This window comes from Ovis aries, chromosome 13, assembly GCF_016772045.2.
Source record: "Ovis aries strain OAR_USU_Benz2616 breed Rambouillet chromosome 13, ARS-UI_Ramb_v3.0, whole genome shotgun sequence".
Taxonomy (NCBI): Eukaryota; Metazoa; Chordata; class Mammalia; order Artiodactyla; family Bovidae; genus Ovis; species Ovis aries.
This window is the reverse complement of record NC_056066.1, coordinates 15310740-15326225: the sequence shown is the minus strand read 5'-3', so window position 1 is coordinate 15326225 and position 15486 is coordinate 15310740. Positions and strand designations below refer to the sequence as shown.

The following is a 15486-nucleotide window of genomic DNA, read 5'->3' as shown; positions in this document are numbered from 1 at the left end:
AGCATCTTTAGGAAAGAAAGCAAAGGCAAGGAACATGAAAATGAGCCTTTCTGCTCCCACTCCAGCCCCTCAATATTCTTCCTCAAATAACAAGGTTGAAGGTGCTCTTCACAAGCCTTGCACATTTTGAAGAAGACTTGGAAGGTTAAAAGATGATCAACTCCCTCTGGAGTCTACCAGCAGCATCCCACTGCTTTGTCCTCCCACTGAATATATACAACTTGGAGGTAGGCATTATCACTCCCTGCAAAGGTACAGAGATTGAAGCTGGTTCTCTCTAGACTAGTCCACGATAATAAACACCAGTTTTAAGTCAAATGGCTCCAGGGCCTGCTCTCATTTGAGCCCAGAGGAATGTTCTAGCCTCTAGGCTGTCTTGCCAGATTCTGAAATAAAGACAATTAGCTTTGGTGCTTTCCACCCTTCTCTTCCTCCTCTTCACCTCCTCTGTTCATTCCTTGACATCTCATTCTCCATGAAAACTTTTCCATCGTATTGAACTGGGAAGAGAGGAGGATGAATGTAGATTTTTATGAATGAATTCCTGAAGACTGAAATAAGGAAAAAAGCAACTCATGTTCTATCACCTAAGATCAGTGGAGGGAAAAGAAAAGGATGAAATCACCCAAAGCGAGCCCTGGCACCTCTCCAACTGCAGCCTGACCAACCAGGAGATGAAAGGGCAAAAGCTGCTCTTTTGAAGCTTAAAGGTAATCCCCCTTCCCTGAGCAGCGGTGAATGTGACTTTTATTCCACCCACCCTGGACTCGCAGCGCTGGAAGGGCTGTAGCTGCATGGTGGTTATGCCATGAACCCTGAGCACATTTCAAGAAAAAAGGAAGTTCTGTTTTTCAGGCCTCTGCCACGGAGCACTAGTCAACGCAGGCAACTTCCTGTTCCTGGTTCTCTCTCAGCTGAGAAGTCAAAGAGAGACAGTAAAACTGCGATGGGCGAGGCACTGGTCAGGGCCAAGGGTCTGCTTCTGCCTCCCCATCTCAATCATCAAATGACTATTCTGGTCACTCAGCACAGAGTCTGAAGAGTTCCTTCCAGTAAAATCAGAATAATAATACCCAACTGGTGGAGCTCAGAGAAATATAATTTAGCATTCATTAGAGAGTAGGTTTTTCCAGGGTGCTGGGATCCTAGGGTGTAATTCTGATTAAAATGGAAACTGCAAGAGTGATGGTCCAAGGCACACAAATTTATGTACCACTTACAGGTTCTGAGTTGGGTGTTACTGGACACCATTCCCGCAAGCTCCCACTGTATGTCACTCACCACCTCCACTCCCCAGCTCTTCCTTCTCCCAGACCAGCTACCCTATGTTTTCACCAGCTTCCCCGCCTGAGATGTCAGTGAATATCCTGATGCAACGAGTACCCTTCCTGACCTCCAGCCGCATCTCTCGGGCTCACTCACTGATGGACAGAGAACTACAATGGCCAGGGCCCGCTGTAAACAGCCACAACCTGAGGGTGACCACACTCTCCTCCAAGTTCAATAATCCGGGAGTGGGGTTCAGGATGGGGAACACATGTATACTTGTGGCGGATTCATGCTGATGTATGGCAAAACCAATACAATATTGAAAATAATTAACTTCCAATTAAAGTTAAAAAATTAAAAAAAAAATAATCCCCTTGTTCTTTCCCTACTGGATTTTCCAAGGCAGTTATTTCACACCTTTTCTTCTTAAGTCTTTGATTCCACCCAGACTTCTCTGAGAAGTCCAAGGGCATGTGTACCGAGTCTCATCTCCCTCCACTAGACCAAAATTCACTCTGGTGTTACTTCGTCCCAATAGCCCCACTGTCTCGACTAAAGCATCTCTCCACCTGCTGACACGTGCTCTTCAGCCACTCCTTGCATCCCTTCCAGGACCCTGAGCCCCATCTACCTTGCACTAACTTTTTTCATTCTATCTTCTTACCTTTGGCTCAAAAAAAAAAAAAAAATAGTGCTGCATCTAAGCTTTTTTTCCTTTCATTGTCTGACTCCCAGAAAAGGTAGTCTCCACCCATAGCCCCACATGGAAACCTACATGATCCCTCTCCCAACCTCCCCCATCCTCCTGAAACGCTCCCAGGTCCTCCAATCATCAAATACGACCACTTTCCTTGGCCTACATTCTGCTCGACTCTTCTGAGCCACCTCAGACTCGATATGATCAAGATTAAACTGACCACCTGGCTCCCTGTCAGCTCCCACCTGCTGACTCCTTCCCCAGGTAGGCCACAACCTCCCAACTGTTACCGCCCCAAAAGGGTTCTCAAGTCCACTTCCTCCCACATGCTCACATCTAGGTGACTTGGTTTCTTCCTCTCCGTTGCCATGACAGTGTCCTGTCTAGGCTCCATGGACTCCCTGACACAGGCCACCAGGGTCCTGGCCACCCTCCCTGTTGCTGAAATACCTTCCCAGTCCCTTGGCTCTCTAAGAAATAAAACGCAAATATTTTAGCCTGAGATATAAGCTCTTAGCAACTGACCCTAGCCTTAATTTCTAAGCCTCCTCATCATCCCCTCTTCCTTCATTTTCCATATTTCACATTTTCTCTGGACTCTGGGAGAATGCACAGTTCCCAGAACCCAACCTGCATGTTCTCCTCTCCACACCAGAATCAGGCCAGTCCATCTCCTGGCATGTTCAAGATTGTCTTTATTTGTTTATTCAGTCACTAAGTTGTGTTCCACTCTTTGTGACCCCATGGACTACAGCATACCAGGCTTCCTTGTCCTTTGTTCGCTCCCGGAGTTTGCTCAAATTCATGTCCATTGAGTTGGTGATGTCTTTACTTACTCAAATCTTATCGTTTTTTTCAAGACTTGGTAAGGATGCGATTTTGTCCCATTTCTTTAGCTGCAAGTTATTCATGCCTCCTCTGAACCCCTACAATTCAAATATGCTCATCTCTTTCTTCTTTCTTCTTATCTCATTCTCTTACATCACAGCAACCTGTGTATTTATCTGCCTCACTGTCCCTATTAGATCTCAGGGACAGTGACGATACTAATAACTGTCGTAACAACCAGCACCATAGTGAGCTCCTACCGCAGTCCAGTTCTGCGCAAAGCCTGTGATTTCTCCATCTCAGCAACCCACTGGGCACTGTCTCCCTTGTCAGCTGAGATTAAGTAACGTGCTCAAGGCCAGCATGTAGTAAGCGATGGAACTAGAAACTGAACTGAGGTTTGTTGAGGTCAAAAGCCATCTCTTAACTACTATATAGTATTCCTCACTATCTTTACTCGACCAATAACTGCTCAACAAAACACGCTCTTCCTAGGACCTCAGAGGTCTGATGGTTTACTGAGCCAGGTTCTCCAGAGTTGCTGAGGCTGCTCAGTGAACACATACACTTATGTAGGAGAAGAAACAGTTTAGGTTTCCTTAAAGGATATTTTCAAAGATAGAAAAAAGTTTTTATTCCTCAAGATTAAATAGGTAAATGCCTGATTTTGTCTCCTTCTTTGGAACCACTGATGTCAGTACTGCAATGCATCAAGGCCACCCTGAAAGCCTTCGATAATTTAAACCATGTTTAGAGAAAGCCTCCAAATTTCTAATTTCTGAGGCTCTGACATCAGCCGCAGGAAAGCAGGACAATTTTACTATGTTAATAGAGTCAGGACCAGTGTAAATGTGGGCTCATTGTTTTACCTATGAACACAAAGGTAACGCATGACACGCTTGGGTCTCTGTGTAAGGAAAAGTGGTGATGGTTGATCTCTATGCGTAAGCGGCTAAGGGCTGTAATCCTCCAAGAGGAATGTCATTATACAGCTCAAATCCCATCACAACAAACACCGTTACAACAGAGATGTCTGTATAACAAAAACCCTTCCAAGCTTTGGCTGACAGCCCATGTACTTCAAGCAATATTTGATGTGAGACCTGGAGTTCACAGTACTGGGAACTGACCTATATTTGCAAAGGTAAGCCCTGAATGATTTCAGCTGTGACTTCTATCCCATGATGCCATGAGTTGTAGTGATGTATAATCTCAACCCAGGAGTACAAAAACTAAGGACAAAGACAGAAGCAAAATCAACCCTGTTCTTGAAGGGCAAAATTCCTGCCTCTCACTTGGGGAACCCTTAGAGAAAGGGCCTCTTACCCAACCCTGAAATAAAGCCGACCAAGGGCTTCCCTGGTGGCTCAAGCAGTAAAAAATCTGCCTGCAAAGCAGGAGACGTAGGTTTGATCCCTGGGTCAGGAATATCCCCTGGAGAAGGGAATGGCAACCCACTCCAGTATTCTTGTCTGGGAAATCCCATGGACAAAGGAGCCTGGCAGGCTATAGTCTATGGGGTTGTAAAGAGTTGGACATGACTGAGAGGCTAACACACTTTCACTTTCAAGGCTGGATGCAGCCTCATCTCATTGAGAAGTAAGATGGGGTGGCCTGTGAAGACAGATGAACTGGGCTGAAATTTCTACTCTGATGCTTACTAGCTGGGTAAACTAGGCTACATCTCTTAGGCTTTTGTGATCCTCATTTTCCTCATCTGTAAAATGTGACTAGGACCATCTGCTTTCAGGATTCCAGTAAGAATTAAATGAGATAACTATACAAAGCTCTTGGAGAATGAAATGGCAATGCCCTCCATTATTCTTGCCTGGAGAATTCCATGGACAGAGAAACCTGGTGGGCTACACAGTCCATGGGGTCACAAAGAGTCAGACATGACTGAGAGGCTAACACACACACATACAAAGCTCCTAACACAGAGCCTGGTACACAGCATGGGCTGAAAAAAGTAAGTCCCCTTGCCAGGTCTCCCTTTCTCTCCAAGACTGTGGGCTGATACAAACTATTTTAATAGTTATAAGATTGAGTGAATGAAGTTACAATATAAACTTACAAATATAGCCTGGTAAAGATACTGCTCAGAGGAACATGGGGGAAAAGAGAGCAAATAGTATAAGAACTAGGCCAAGCACAGACACTTACTTGACTTAGAGAAAGGTCTTCTTGGCTAAAGTAGGACACGTGTAATCAAAAGCTAAAATGCACGTAACCAGGTGTTGTAGCAATAAAGCTTTGATCATTGTGTCAGAAGTCATTTTGAAAAATGCTGAATAAACTGAAATTTGCGGACATGTTTTCCTAGTCAAGGATGAACTGCGGTTACTGAATCCCAAGCACCTGTTTACTGCCGACAGCCTAGTTTTCTGTGGGGGCTATTCCAGAAGGTGGGAGGGCCCTTCTTAGCTAAGTCCTCAGCTTCAGCCCATTCATTATACTGTCTTTGGATGCTTTAAAAATATTAAAACACATTCTAGTCTTCTCCATTTGGGAAATAGGTCAGTAAAGAGTTTAGAAATATGATCAATATTAGGGATATGCCCTATTTGTGATATTTTTAACCCTCTTGACTTTGAGATACCTAATTTATATATTTCAAATTATGGGACAATCAAGTATGTGGTGACAAAATTCTTCTATACATTCTTCTGAAAACACTCTTGGTGTTACATGACAGTTTTTGAGATAGAAAAGGAGAGTCCTATAAACATAATCTGAAGGCATGCCTGTTCACCTTTATAAAATAGACATGATCCAGGGGTTTTACTTTGGCCACCTGATGCAAAGAGCTGACTCACTGGAAAAGACCCTGATGCTGGGAAAGGCTGAAGGCAGGAGGAGAAGGGGGCAAAAGAATACAAGATGGTTGGATGGCATCACCCACTCAATGGACATGAGTTTGAGCAAGCTCTGGGAGATGGTGATGAATGGGAAGCCTGGCGGCGTGCTGCAGTCCACGGGGTCATGAGAGTCAGACATGACTGAATGACTGAACAGCAACAACAAGGGGTTTCAAAATTTCTCAAACATTTCCAAAAAGTCCTATCAGACCTCAGCAACTACAGGGAACGAGAGACAGCCCAACATTTCTCGGAGTCAGAACGTCAGCGTTCCAACAATGACTTAGTAGTCCTTTGCCTTGACAGTAAGGAAGAGGCTCAGAGACGAGAATGGGCTGATGTTCCTGTGTTCAATTAAAGAGTGTGCACAAGCCATACATTGAGCTTACAGAACCTCTTATAAGAGGAGGCAGAGAAAAAAGATAACAAGCCAGACAGAAGTACTCAGGTGCAGGGAAACAGCAACTGTGAGACTCACAAAGAGATGGAGGAGCCCTGGGTAGGAAGACCAAAAGATCCAAAAGAGAGAAACAATTATCGAAGTGAGGTTGAAACATGGACAGAGAACAGATGGTAGCAGCAGAGGAGATACCCTAAGTTCATTTCTACACAGAGCTCACGATGGGTGACTCCAATATCCAGAAGCTTCAGCCTGGACAGACGTTTCCAGCCTCTATTTAAGAATGGTGCCTCCCTCCCCATCACCCTCATCTTAAAATGGAGGCAATGACAGCCTACAGATTGCACACGTGAATCTTACCACTGCTAAGGGCGTAAACCACAAGCGTTTCTGAAGGTGCGCTAACTATTTCAGGCCGCTAGGGTGCTACTTCCCTCTCCCCAAAGGCACACTTCATTTAATGATCTCCACCTAGACCCCAAGAATTAATGTCCCTCCTAGAAGTGTACCCTTTATTCCTTACGCCAGTGCTTATTGCTGTTTCTAGGGTACTTCAAGATCCCCACAGGCTACGGAAAAGTGAAATGCAATTGTAATTACACCGGCAGTAACATAAAAGTGGGGGGGTAGAAAGAGCTCCTGAAATGCAAGGCTAAGAAACACTATTCCTCTGAGAGGCTAGCCACTCTGCCCAGAAGAGCCTGTGCTGCCTAGAAAGTGACCTCAGGGAGGAATCACGCGCCTGGAGAGAGGCGCGGCCGCCCCCTGCTCCTCCCTCCCTGCATCCGAGGCCAGCTGGTCCACCTGTCCGGGAGGCAGGCAGGGGCGCTGGGAGGAGCCCCGTTGGCCACGGGGCACAGGGGCGGCGGGGCGGGTCTTTCTCAGCCTCCTCCCTTCCCGCGAATAACCAGGACCCCCACCCCACCCCCCGCAGGCCTGGCCTGCACGCCCCGACCCCACGCGCGGGCGCCCTGCTGTCTGTACCTTTACTCTGGGGAGGGTTCTGACTCCGGTCCCGGAGGACGTTGATCTGGTAGACGGCTCCGTAAGGCTCAAAAAGTTCTTTCAGCTCCTTTTCTGACCAGGACCGGGGGATCTGTCCGACAAACATCTTAATGGCATCTGGGTCTGGTTGGTCTGAGTGATCCAAAGCGCCGTTCATCTTGTTGGCTGTGCCGTTACTGTCAAAAAGGGAAGCGGGAGCCAGAGTTAGGGCTGCAGGGCGAGGGACAGGAAGACAAAAAATCGGGGGTGGGGTGGGGGCGGGGAGGCGGAAGGAGGAGGAAGAGGAGCACGGGGCAAAGTGCCTAATGAGTCGTGGAAATGTGATGAACTAAAACAAAGCACAGGCACCATTAGGTTGCTCCTCGGCGGCCGCAGCGCGGGCTCTCACTGCAGGCTGCTGTTCGGCACCGCCGCCTGAGCCCGGGGCAGCGCCCCACCGGGTGTCACCCGGGGCGTGGACATCTTGAAACCCGGCTCGGGAGGCAGCTGCAAGTTAAGTGCAGGTCTCGCTCCGCGAGGCTGCCATCAACGCATCCGCAGCGTTATCAGTCTCACACTGGCTCTCATGTGGAAAGAAAGGCAAGGCTGGATTTCTGCTGCCTTTCCCACCACCCCCCTCCACCCCTTTCGGAAGGTTTTAGGAAGACAGGAGAGAGGTGGTAATAATAAAGTCACATGAAAAGAAAATGAAACACTTGGCAGTCCGTCAGATGACTAATGCAAGATGCTGGTGATGAATTTGCAGAGCGCGCGAGGCATCCATGTGTGCATCAAATTAGTACGTTGTTGCTGCTCGGAAGAGAAAGTGCTCCAGCAATGCGGCTGGGTGCACCCGATTGGCTGCCCACGCTGGAGAAAAGGGCCCTGGCGGGGAGGGGGGCTCCCGTTTAAAAAGCACATTGTTTATGGGACCCGGGCACAAAGGCTCTAATTCAGAGAGGCAAAGGCGATCTCAGAATTGCCTGCTTTGTGATAGGAGGGGGAAAAGAAAAGCAGTCCCAGAAAGTTGAGTTCCCGCTAAAGGACACTGAATATTTCAAATCTTTCACACTCCATAAATTGCTCTCTGTATATCTGACATCCAGATGTTGCACTTGAGTTCTAAACAATCACACGTTTGGGAGAGAAAAGAGTAAAGTCTGCCTTTCCTTCTCCCAGCTTCAATAAATTTTGGGGGCTGATACAAAGAGCAAAGACCATAAGCTTTTACATATCAATCTTCCTTAATGCTGTTTTCCAAAACCCTCATTTGAAAGAGAGAATGCTTGTTTAGAACCTGCAATTCTAGTCACCGACACGTAAAAGGATGATGAAGGCATTCATATTTGCTTGGTTCCCTCCACCTTTTAAGCTGCAGTAAGTAATAAAGCAAAGCCACACACTCTTTTCATCTCCCCCCACCCCCCAATGCACCCTAAAGCCACCTACTCTGCCAAGTGACAAGGCTGAATGCCCTGAGCAGCACTGATTTGCAGTGCTAATCCTCAGTCTGTGAAAACATATAAAATGCACTTAAATTCAGCAAACACAGAACCTACAGAGCCATGTTCATGACTGCCCCCCAACCCCAGCCTCTAGCCCAGGAGTCAAAAAGGTCAAGAAATGGCCACATGGACTATGGCTTCACTGAAAATGGTCTCTTCACGGTAGCCTAGGGTAACAGCAAGAAGGTTTTCAAAGATCTTAAGTAGGTTTCTTTATTTCAGTCAAAAGCCCTCAGAGCACCTTAAATTTGCTGCAAAACTAGGTTAGTCCTGAGCTCTTGGGGGAAAAAAAAGACACTGGTGGCTAACAAACAGCAGCAGTAAAACTTATGGAAAGGAGAAATTCTGAATTCAGTTTAATCCAGAGAGGAAAAAGATGGTAAATACTCTTCAACTAGGTCCTGGCTTCAATTTCTATTTCTCCTTATCCCCCAATTTACCACTCTATTTTTTTTTCTTTAATCCTTGAGATAAACAATCAGACTAACTTGAAAGCACTTTCAGAGCTTTCTCTAATCAACCTTATTGTTATAAAAAAAATGTTCTACTGAATACAATGTTGAGCACAAAACCTTCCTTCAACAATTTAGGTGTAATGTAACGCTTGTTTATATTAGAGCTGGAGCGTTTATCTTCTTCCCATGCACCTCGACTGCTTTTCAAATTGCCCTCCGGGAATTCAATAAACACTTTTTAACCCCACAGGGCTGACTCTGGCAAGGGGGAGGTGGCAGAGCCCCACGCAGAACAGAATGTAGTGCTCACAGCTCGCTGAGATCTGAGAGTGTGGCAAGACTTATTTCTGGGACAGGAAGGGCCTGTGGTTACCGCTGTTGACAATCAGCTAGAATGAAAAGAGGAAGGCGTTGCCACAGGTCCCAGCTAACAGAGAACGGAAGTTCAGAAAATGGGGCTCCTGCATCTCCTCTGAACAGAGTTAACACAACAGATGGACCAGGTGGCAGCACACTCACTGGTCCTTATACTTCAACTTAGAATTCTAGAGCAAGTGTTCTTTCATGGGTCTCCAAACAAGGGCCCGTTTCTACTTTCTAAAAAAAAAAAAAGAAAACACACTCCCTAGGGTGCATAGGGAGAAACACCATGAAGAGGGGCTTAGGCTTCACCTTTTGGTCTTTATGTTGGTAAGTGTGTATTTAAAATTCATGCCCCTCAGTCATCCTTCACAGATGCCTTTAGACCTCTCGTATCCTGATGCAGGCGCGGGTTGGCACTTGAGGTTTGAATCCTGGCATCATCATTTCCTAACTGTGCCTCTCTGGGCCTCAGACTCTTCATCTGTAAGATGGAAACAGACTTCACCTCTGTTGAGCCATGTGCTAACTACAGGATGTGGCCCCAGGTCCAAAGTGTCTAATGGTGTCAGCTGTTCCCACTGTTAATCTTTTCTGGGCACTTGTGAAGCACTAGAAATGAATGACCACTTTCAATCCAAAGTTTTTCCTAGTGTGGACTCAAACACAGTTCATATCCTAAGTAATAATAATAGGCATCTTTCAGTGAGCCCTTCTAGGCCAGATACCATGCCAGGTGCTTTACATATATTATCTAATCCTTTTACCATTTCTATGAGAAATTTTTCAGATGCAGATATCTAAGAAATAATTTCCTTTTCTAAGATTACCAGTTTATACACTGTAGAAGTAGAATTTGAACACAGGCCCAATGGGCTCCAAAGCACAGAGTATTTCTAAACCATCATGAGGCCAAGTATTGTATAAGGTCTGTTTTGGGCTGTGAGTAAACAGCTTGTGCAAAAATCTATGAGAAGACAAGGCTAAGAACAAGACCTATCGGTTCCCTGGAATTAGCTGCCAGATAAAAGGCAGCACTAATACACACACACACACATCTTTCCTCTTTTGGTGTGTGAGAATCAGGGTGCAAAGTATGGAACTTAAAAGTCTATTAAGACTATATTGCAACCCACACTTTCTCCATAATCATACAAAGCGTCTCCAACTCCAGAGACTGCCTCCCTTTCTACTCCCACAGGATCCCATGAATGAGCACCTCTCCTCCACATCTGAATCCTTTCCACTACCTGCCCATTTTGCAAACAAATGTTCCAAAGGTCTGCATCAAATGCTAAGAGCATGACTATCCATTAACTAAGTCCAACAATGTCTAGCTGTTACACAAACTCACAGCAAAGACACGTCTTCCTGATCGAAGCATCAGTGGTCCTATCCCATTGATGACCCCTGTGTTGCTGAATCCCATGCCCTGGATCCCGATAGTATGTTATCAGGAGCCTGGGTAACTTAGTTTTAACACACGAGCTCCTCCTTCTTTGGACTTACAACTTTCTTCCCGGCTGACATTCATCTCTATAGAAGACTTACTGACTCTTTTGTCCTCATGGGGCTATAAGTGCTGATACTTCTAAGGAAGACAGAAATCATGTGCGTGACAGTTAAACCTTTCGGGGTACTTGCTAGAGACCACAGGGAAATCAATTTGATCTACAAAGAAGGGTAATTATGGGAACAGATACCCTAACTCTCACTAAGACTCTCAGTAACACCTTCTATTTATTGCAATCTGATCTCAGACTTAGGAAATTAGACTAGCTCGCTTCCCACCCTCCCTAGTGATCCTCGGCCCCCAGCACAGGGCAGGAATTAGATTCAAATTCAAAGATTTATTGACAGCCTACTCTTTGCCAAACAACTTTTCCAGGTACAGGACACAAGAGCACCACAACAGCTCCACAAAGATGAAATTATCATCCTCAATTTGGAAATGAAGCCACTGAGAGGCACAGAGGTAGAGTGGCTGTTCAATGCCACACTCCTAAGAGGAGGTGTCTGCAGAATTTGAACAGTGACTGTTCAATGCCACACTCCTAAGAGGAGGCGTCTGCAGAATCTGAACAGTGACTGTCCAATGCCACACTCCTAAGAGGAGGTGTCTGCAGAATCTGAACACAGCACACAGAGGCCGGACACAGTAACAAAGGTCAACAGTTACTGCTTAATAGTCTGTGAACTGGGTTTCTTGAGGGTGATGTTTCCTGTGGATTCAGTGGCCGCTGGCAGCCCTGAGACACAAGCCCATACATCTCTGCTACCTACAAACTACGATACTATCCTCGGTGTCAATTCTACTTTTGCTCTTGGCAAAGAGCCACAGAAGGTTCCTCCAGGCCAGATGCCATATGGAATTGGACCACGAGTTGGAGAGCACTAAGCCAGCAGGCACTGGTGATATTGATCTCAGAGCCAAGATGAAAATATGATGATGTTGGGGGGGAAAATGACAGTGCTTACTCTTTGCTGTAAGTGCTGGCACTGACCTACTCCCCTACTCTATTTTCGAGTAGAGAGAACTAGATCAACAGAGGATATGCAACATCTTCTGAGGTTCCTCTAAGTAGCAAAATATTACAGACATTATAATAACTGATTTAATGCATTCTTATTATTAACTCCAGGATGCAAGCTTTTACGAAGCCCAGGGAATGCAGGCTTCTTTTTGGAGAATGCAAACAAATGATACTTTATCTTGTTCCTTGGACGGCAACTTTCTGTATTATATCTCCCTTATCTATACAACGGAGAAGGCAATGGCACCCCACTCCAGTACTCTTGCCTGGAAGAAAGAACAACAAACTTACAAAACGGGTATGAGAAATCCCAAGTGGCTATAAATAATTTTATAAAAGTTGAAAAAAGGAAATAAAATGTCACCATCAGAAGATATACCAACCTGAAAACAACACAGAAAGACGCCTTGTCTTGGAAAAATTTTGGATAAAATTAGCTAATCTCCTTGGTGGTGGTTGTTCAGTCACTGTCACGTTCAACTCTTCTGTGACCCCCATGGACGTTGCCCGCCAAGCTCCTCTGTCCATGGGATTTCCCAGGCAAAAATACTGCAGTGGGTTGCCATTTTCTTCTCCAGGGGATCTTCCCGACCCAGGGATGGAACGTGCATCTCCTGCTTGGTAGGCAGATTCTAAACCACTGAGCCACCTGTGAAGCCCAATCTCCCTGGTAGTTACTAATAGTTTTATTACTCCATACTTTTTTAATCCATCTTACTTTTTTTTGTTCCTCGGCACTTCCTGTATATCAGTGCTGCCAACTGTGTGCAATGATGGGAATGGAGACTACACAATCCAATATGGTAACCATGGGTTACACGTGGCTACTGCACACTTGAAGTTACTGCAACTGAAAAAACGAATTTCAAAATTTTACTTTAATGAACTTCAAGATCTAAATGTAAATGTTAAGTGGTTTATTTTTTAAAGATAAATAAAGAGTTGAGATTCACCAAAACACTGCATCAGGAAGGTGTTTTGGGTAAACAGAAATGAGGGGCCAGGAATATGACACCAATGCTTGAGTCACCAGGAAGTTATTAAGTCTGTTGGCAGTGGACTGGCCAGCCTGGGTTCTTGTCTTGGCTCAGCATTAAATTAATGGTGAGATCTCAAGGTAATCGAGTAACCACTCAGTTTCCTTATGTGTAAAACAAAGAGACACCATGGTCCCCATATGGCTCTTTGCTTCTCTGACTCTGCAAGCGTCTGAGTGGCTGGTGGCTTGGGGCCGCCCCCGGAGCATCCTCTCTCTCAACTTGTGCCAGGTCTGCTTGGCGTCCCAGCTGCAGCCCCATCCTTGCAGTCAGCGGACAGGCTGCTCCTTTAAAGGGCCGAGGGACCACTTTTTAATATCCTCATACTTACGACTGACTGACTTAATTTGACTTTTCACTTTCATGCATTGGAGAAGGAAATGGCAACCCACTCCAGTATTCTTGCCTAGAGAATCCCAGGGATGGGGGAGCCTGGTGGGCTGCCATCTATGGAGTCACACAGAGTTGGACATGACTGAAGGGACTTAGCAGCAGCAGCAGCAGCATACTTAGGTAATAGCCCACGAAGAAACAGGCTTTGTGTGGTGACTGCAGCAAACTGCCCAGGGCTGAGCTGTGTGCGGCACAAGCAGGAAGAGCTTGGCAATGGGCCTGGGGCTTTCTGGTGGGCAATGGGACAGCGTGAGACTCAGCGTGAGCCACGTTAACAGCCTTCTACACTGCTCCTGTTGCTGTGGCGTATTATTTAAGAGCAGAATTCTCTCCCTGATGGACTGGCAACATGGTGCGTGGGGCACATCATCAGTTCTTTCTCATGCCACTCTCTGGGGGAACGTATCAGAGACTGGTCCTGCAACAGTGCCGTGACCCTCTGCTCTAAACCTAACCTCTCCATTTAGGAAGAGGCATCAGCTGTCACCCAGCCTTGAGTTCTGGGAACTGCAGCTCCCTTTGAAAACACACCACTTTGGGGTTGCCATGAAGAACACCTCCATCTTCTGTGACTGCCTTTCAACAGAGCACCTCTGCCAGTGGACCGACACAGCTGCATCTCAGTCAGGGAGATGCTGGATGGCTGGAAGATTCTGGTAGACTTAACAAAACTCTCCGGGTATCAGTTTTCTCAGCATCGGACGATGAAACCAAGGCCATTCCCATATTTACTTGGAAGGGACTGGTATCATCTCTCACGTGCAGCTGAAGCTTTGTGAGTCTCCTGTTCACCAGTTACAGAATGGGGCCCCACACTGGCTTCACCAGTAACAGGACGGGGCCCTCAGTCTTGGAGGTGAGACTTCTGCAAACAGGATTGGCGAACTTACAGAAAATCAAATGGATCCAATAATACCCAGTATCATTGAAGACGGCAAGGCCTTTCTCCAAATTGTAAATAAATCAGTCTGTGCTCCTCTGAAGAAAAGTCTAAGTTTCCTACAAGTATAACCACATGTACAATGTTCACCCCTGGGCTTTGACAAAATGTGAAAAGAAACAGAATTTATTAAGAGTGGACAGGACACCGATTTCATTCACAGGGAAAGCAGGCACTTGTGACGGGTGTTCCACTGGACGGCTGGAGTCAGTGCAGGACTGCATGTGGACACAGGTCTAAAAGCTGTACATTCAGTTACCAGGATGAAGTGCAACCCTGACCGGCAGGAAACCATTCCAGCAGAAAACTGCACAACACGGGCGTATGGACTCACCAAGGAAAAGGGAGACCTCACTAGCTTATCTCACCTGGACTGCTGGCAAGAAGCAGAAAGCTGGAAAAGCCCCACAAAGAAGCAAACGTGGCGACATCCAGGGGGTCCCTGGAGTCTGAACACACGACTGCCCTCGCTGGGAAGGCAGTCGGGTATCAGCTCTGGACCGCCCTGGCCCAAGGGAGCTGACTTTCCTCATGGATTTATCAGAAAGAGTTCTGTGGACTGCAGAGCAGAAGGCATTCGTATAGGAGAGTTTGTAGATGAACCTTTAGAAATGGCAACAGGGAAATAATCATCACGCAGATTTATATCGGGCTTCACCTTTCCCAAGTGCTGCTGGAGCTCACATTAATTAATCCTCCCCCTCCAGGGGCGGGGGTCAATGTTCCAGAGAAGCCAACAGAGGCGAGAGCGGGGGTGTGCTGGCTTGGGCACACCTTCCAGGCTGATTCACCTGCCCATGGCTAAATGCTGAGGAAGCCACCTGTGGGCATGGGCAACTTCTTGCAAGTGGCTCTTCTGCATGATGGAGAAGACATTGGCTTGGCCCCACGTCAATTAACTGAAATATGAATCATTATGAAATGAAGACAAGAGGCGGGGGACAACTCAATAATGGTCTGAACTTCCCAAAGCGAACACTGATTCTTACCTAAAAGTGAAAGGAAAGTGAAAGTGAAGTCGCTCAGTCGTGTCTGACTCTTTGCGACTCCATGGACTGTAGCTTACCAGGCTCCGCTGTCCATGGGATTTTCCAGGCAACAGTACTGGAGTGGATTGCCATTTCCTTCTCCAGGAGATTGTCCCAACCCAGGGACCGAACCCAGGTCTCCCGCACTGTAGACTGACGCTTTCCTGTCTGAGCCACCAGGGAAGTCCAAGCTTGATT

At 46.4% G+C, this 15486-nt stretch overlaps 1 protein-coding gene across 36 annotated transcripts in view; it reads right to left on the bottom strand.

Annotated features, from left to right (window-relative positions):
- CELF2 (CUGBP Elav-like family member 2) overlaps positions 1–15486 on the bottom strand; it is a 555810-nt gene that overhangs the window by 155805 nt on the left and 384519 nt on the right. For 35 of the 36 annotated variants that reach the window (XM_042230301.2, XM_060397192.1, XM_060397193.1 and 32 more), the window contains one exon: positions 7037–7233. In XM_042230301.2, coding sequence (XP_042086235.1) covers positions 7037–7233 — 197 coding nt within the window. Of the gene's footprint in view, positions 1–7036; positions 7234–7405; positions 7853–15486 lie in introns of those variants that run through there. The other variant, XM_042230303.2, reaches the window with a different exon arrangement.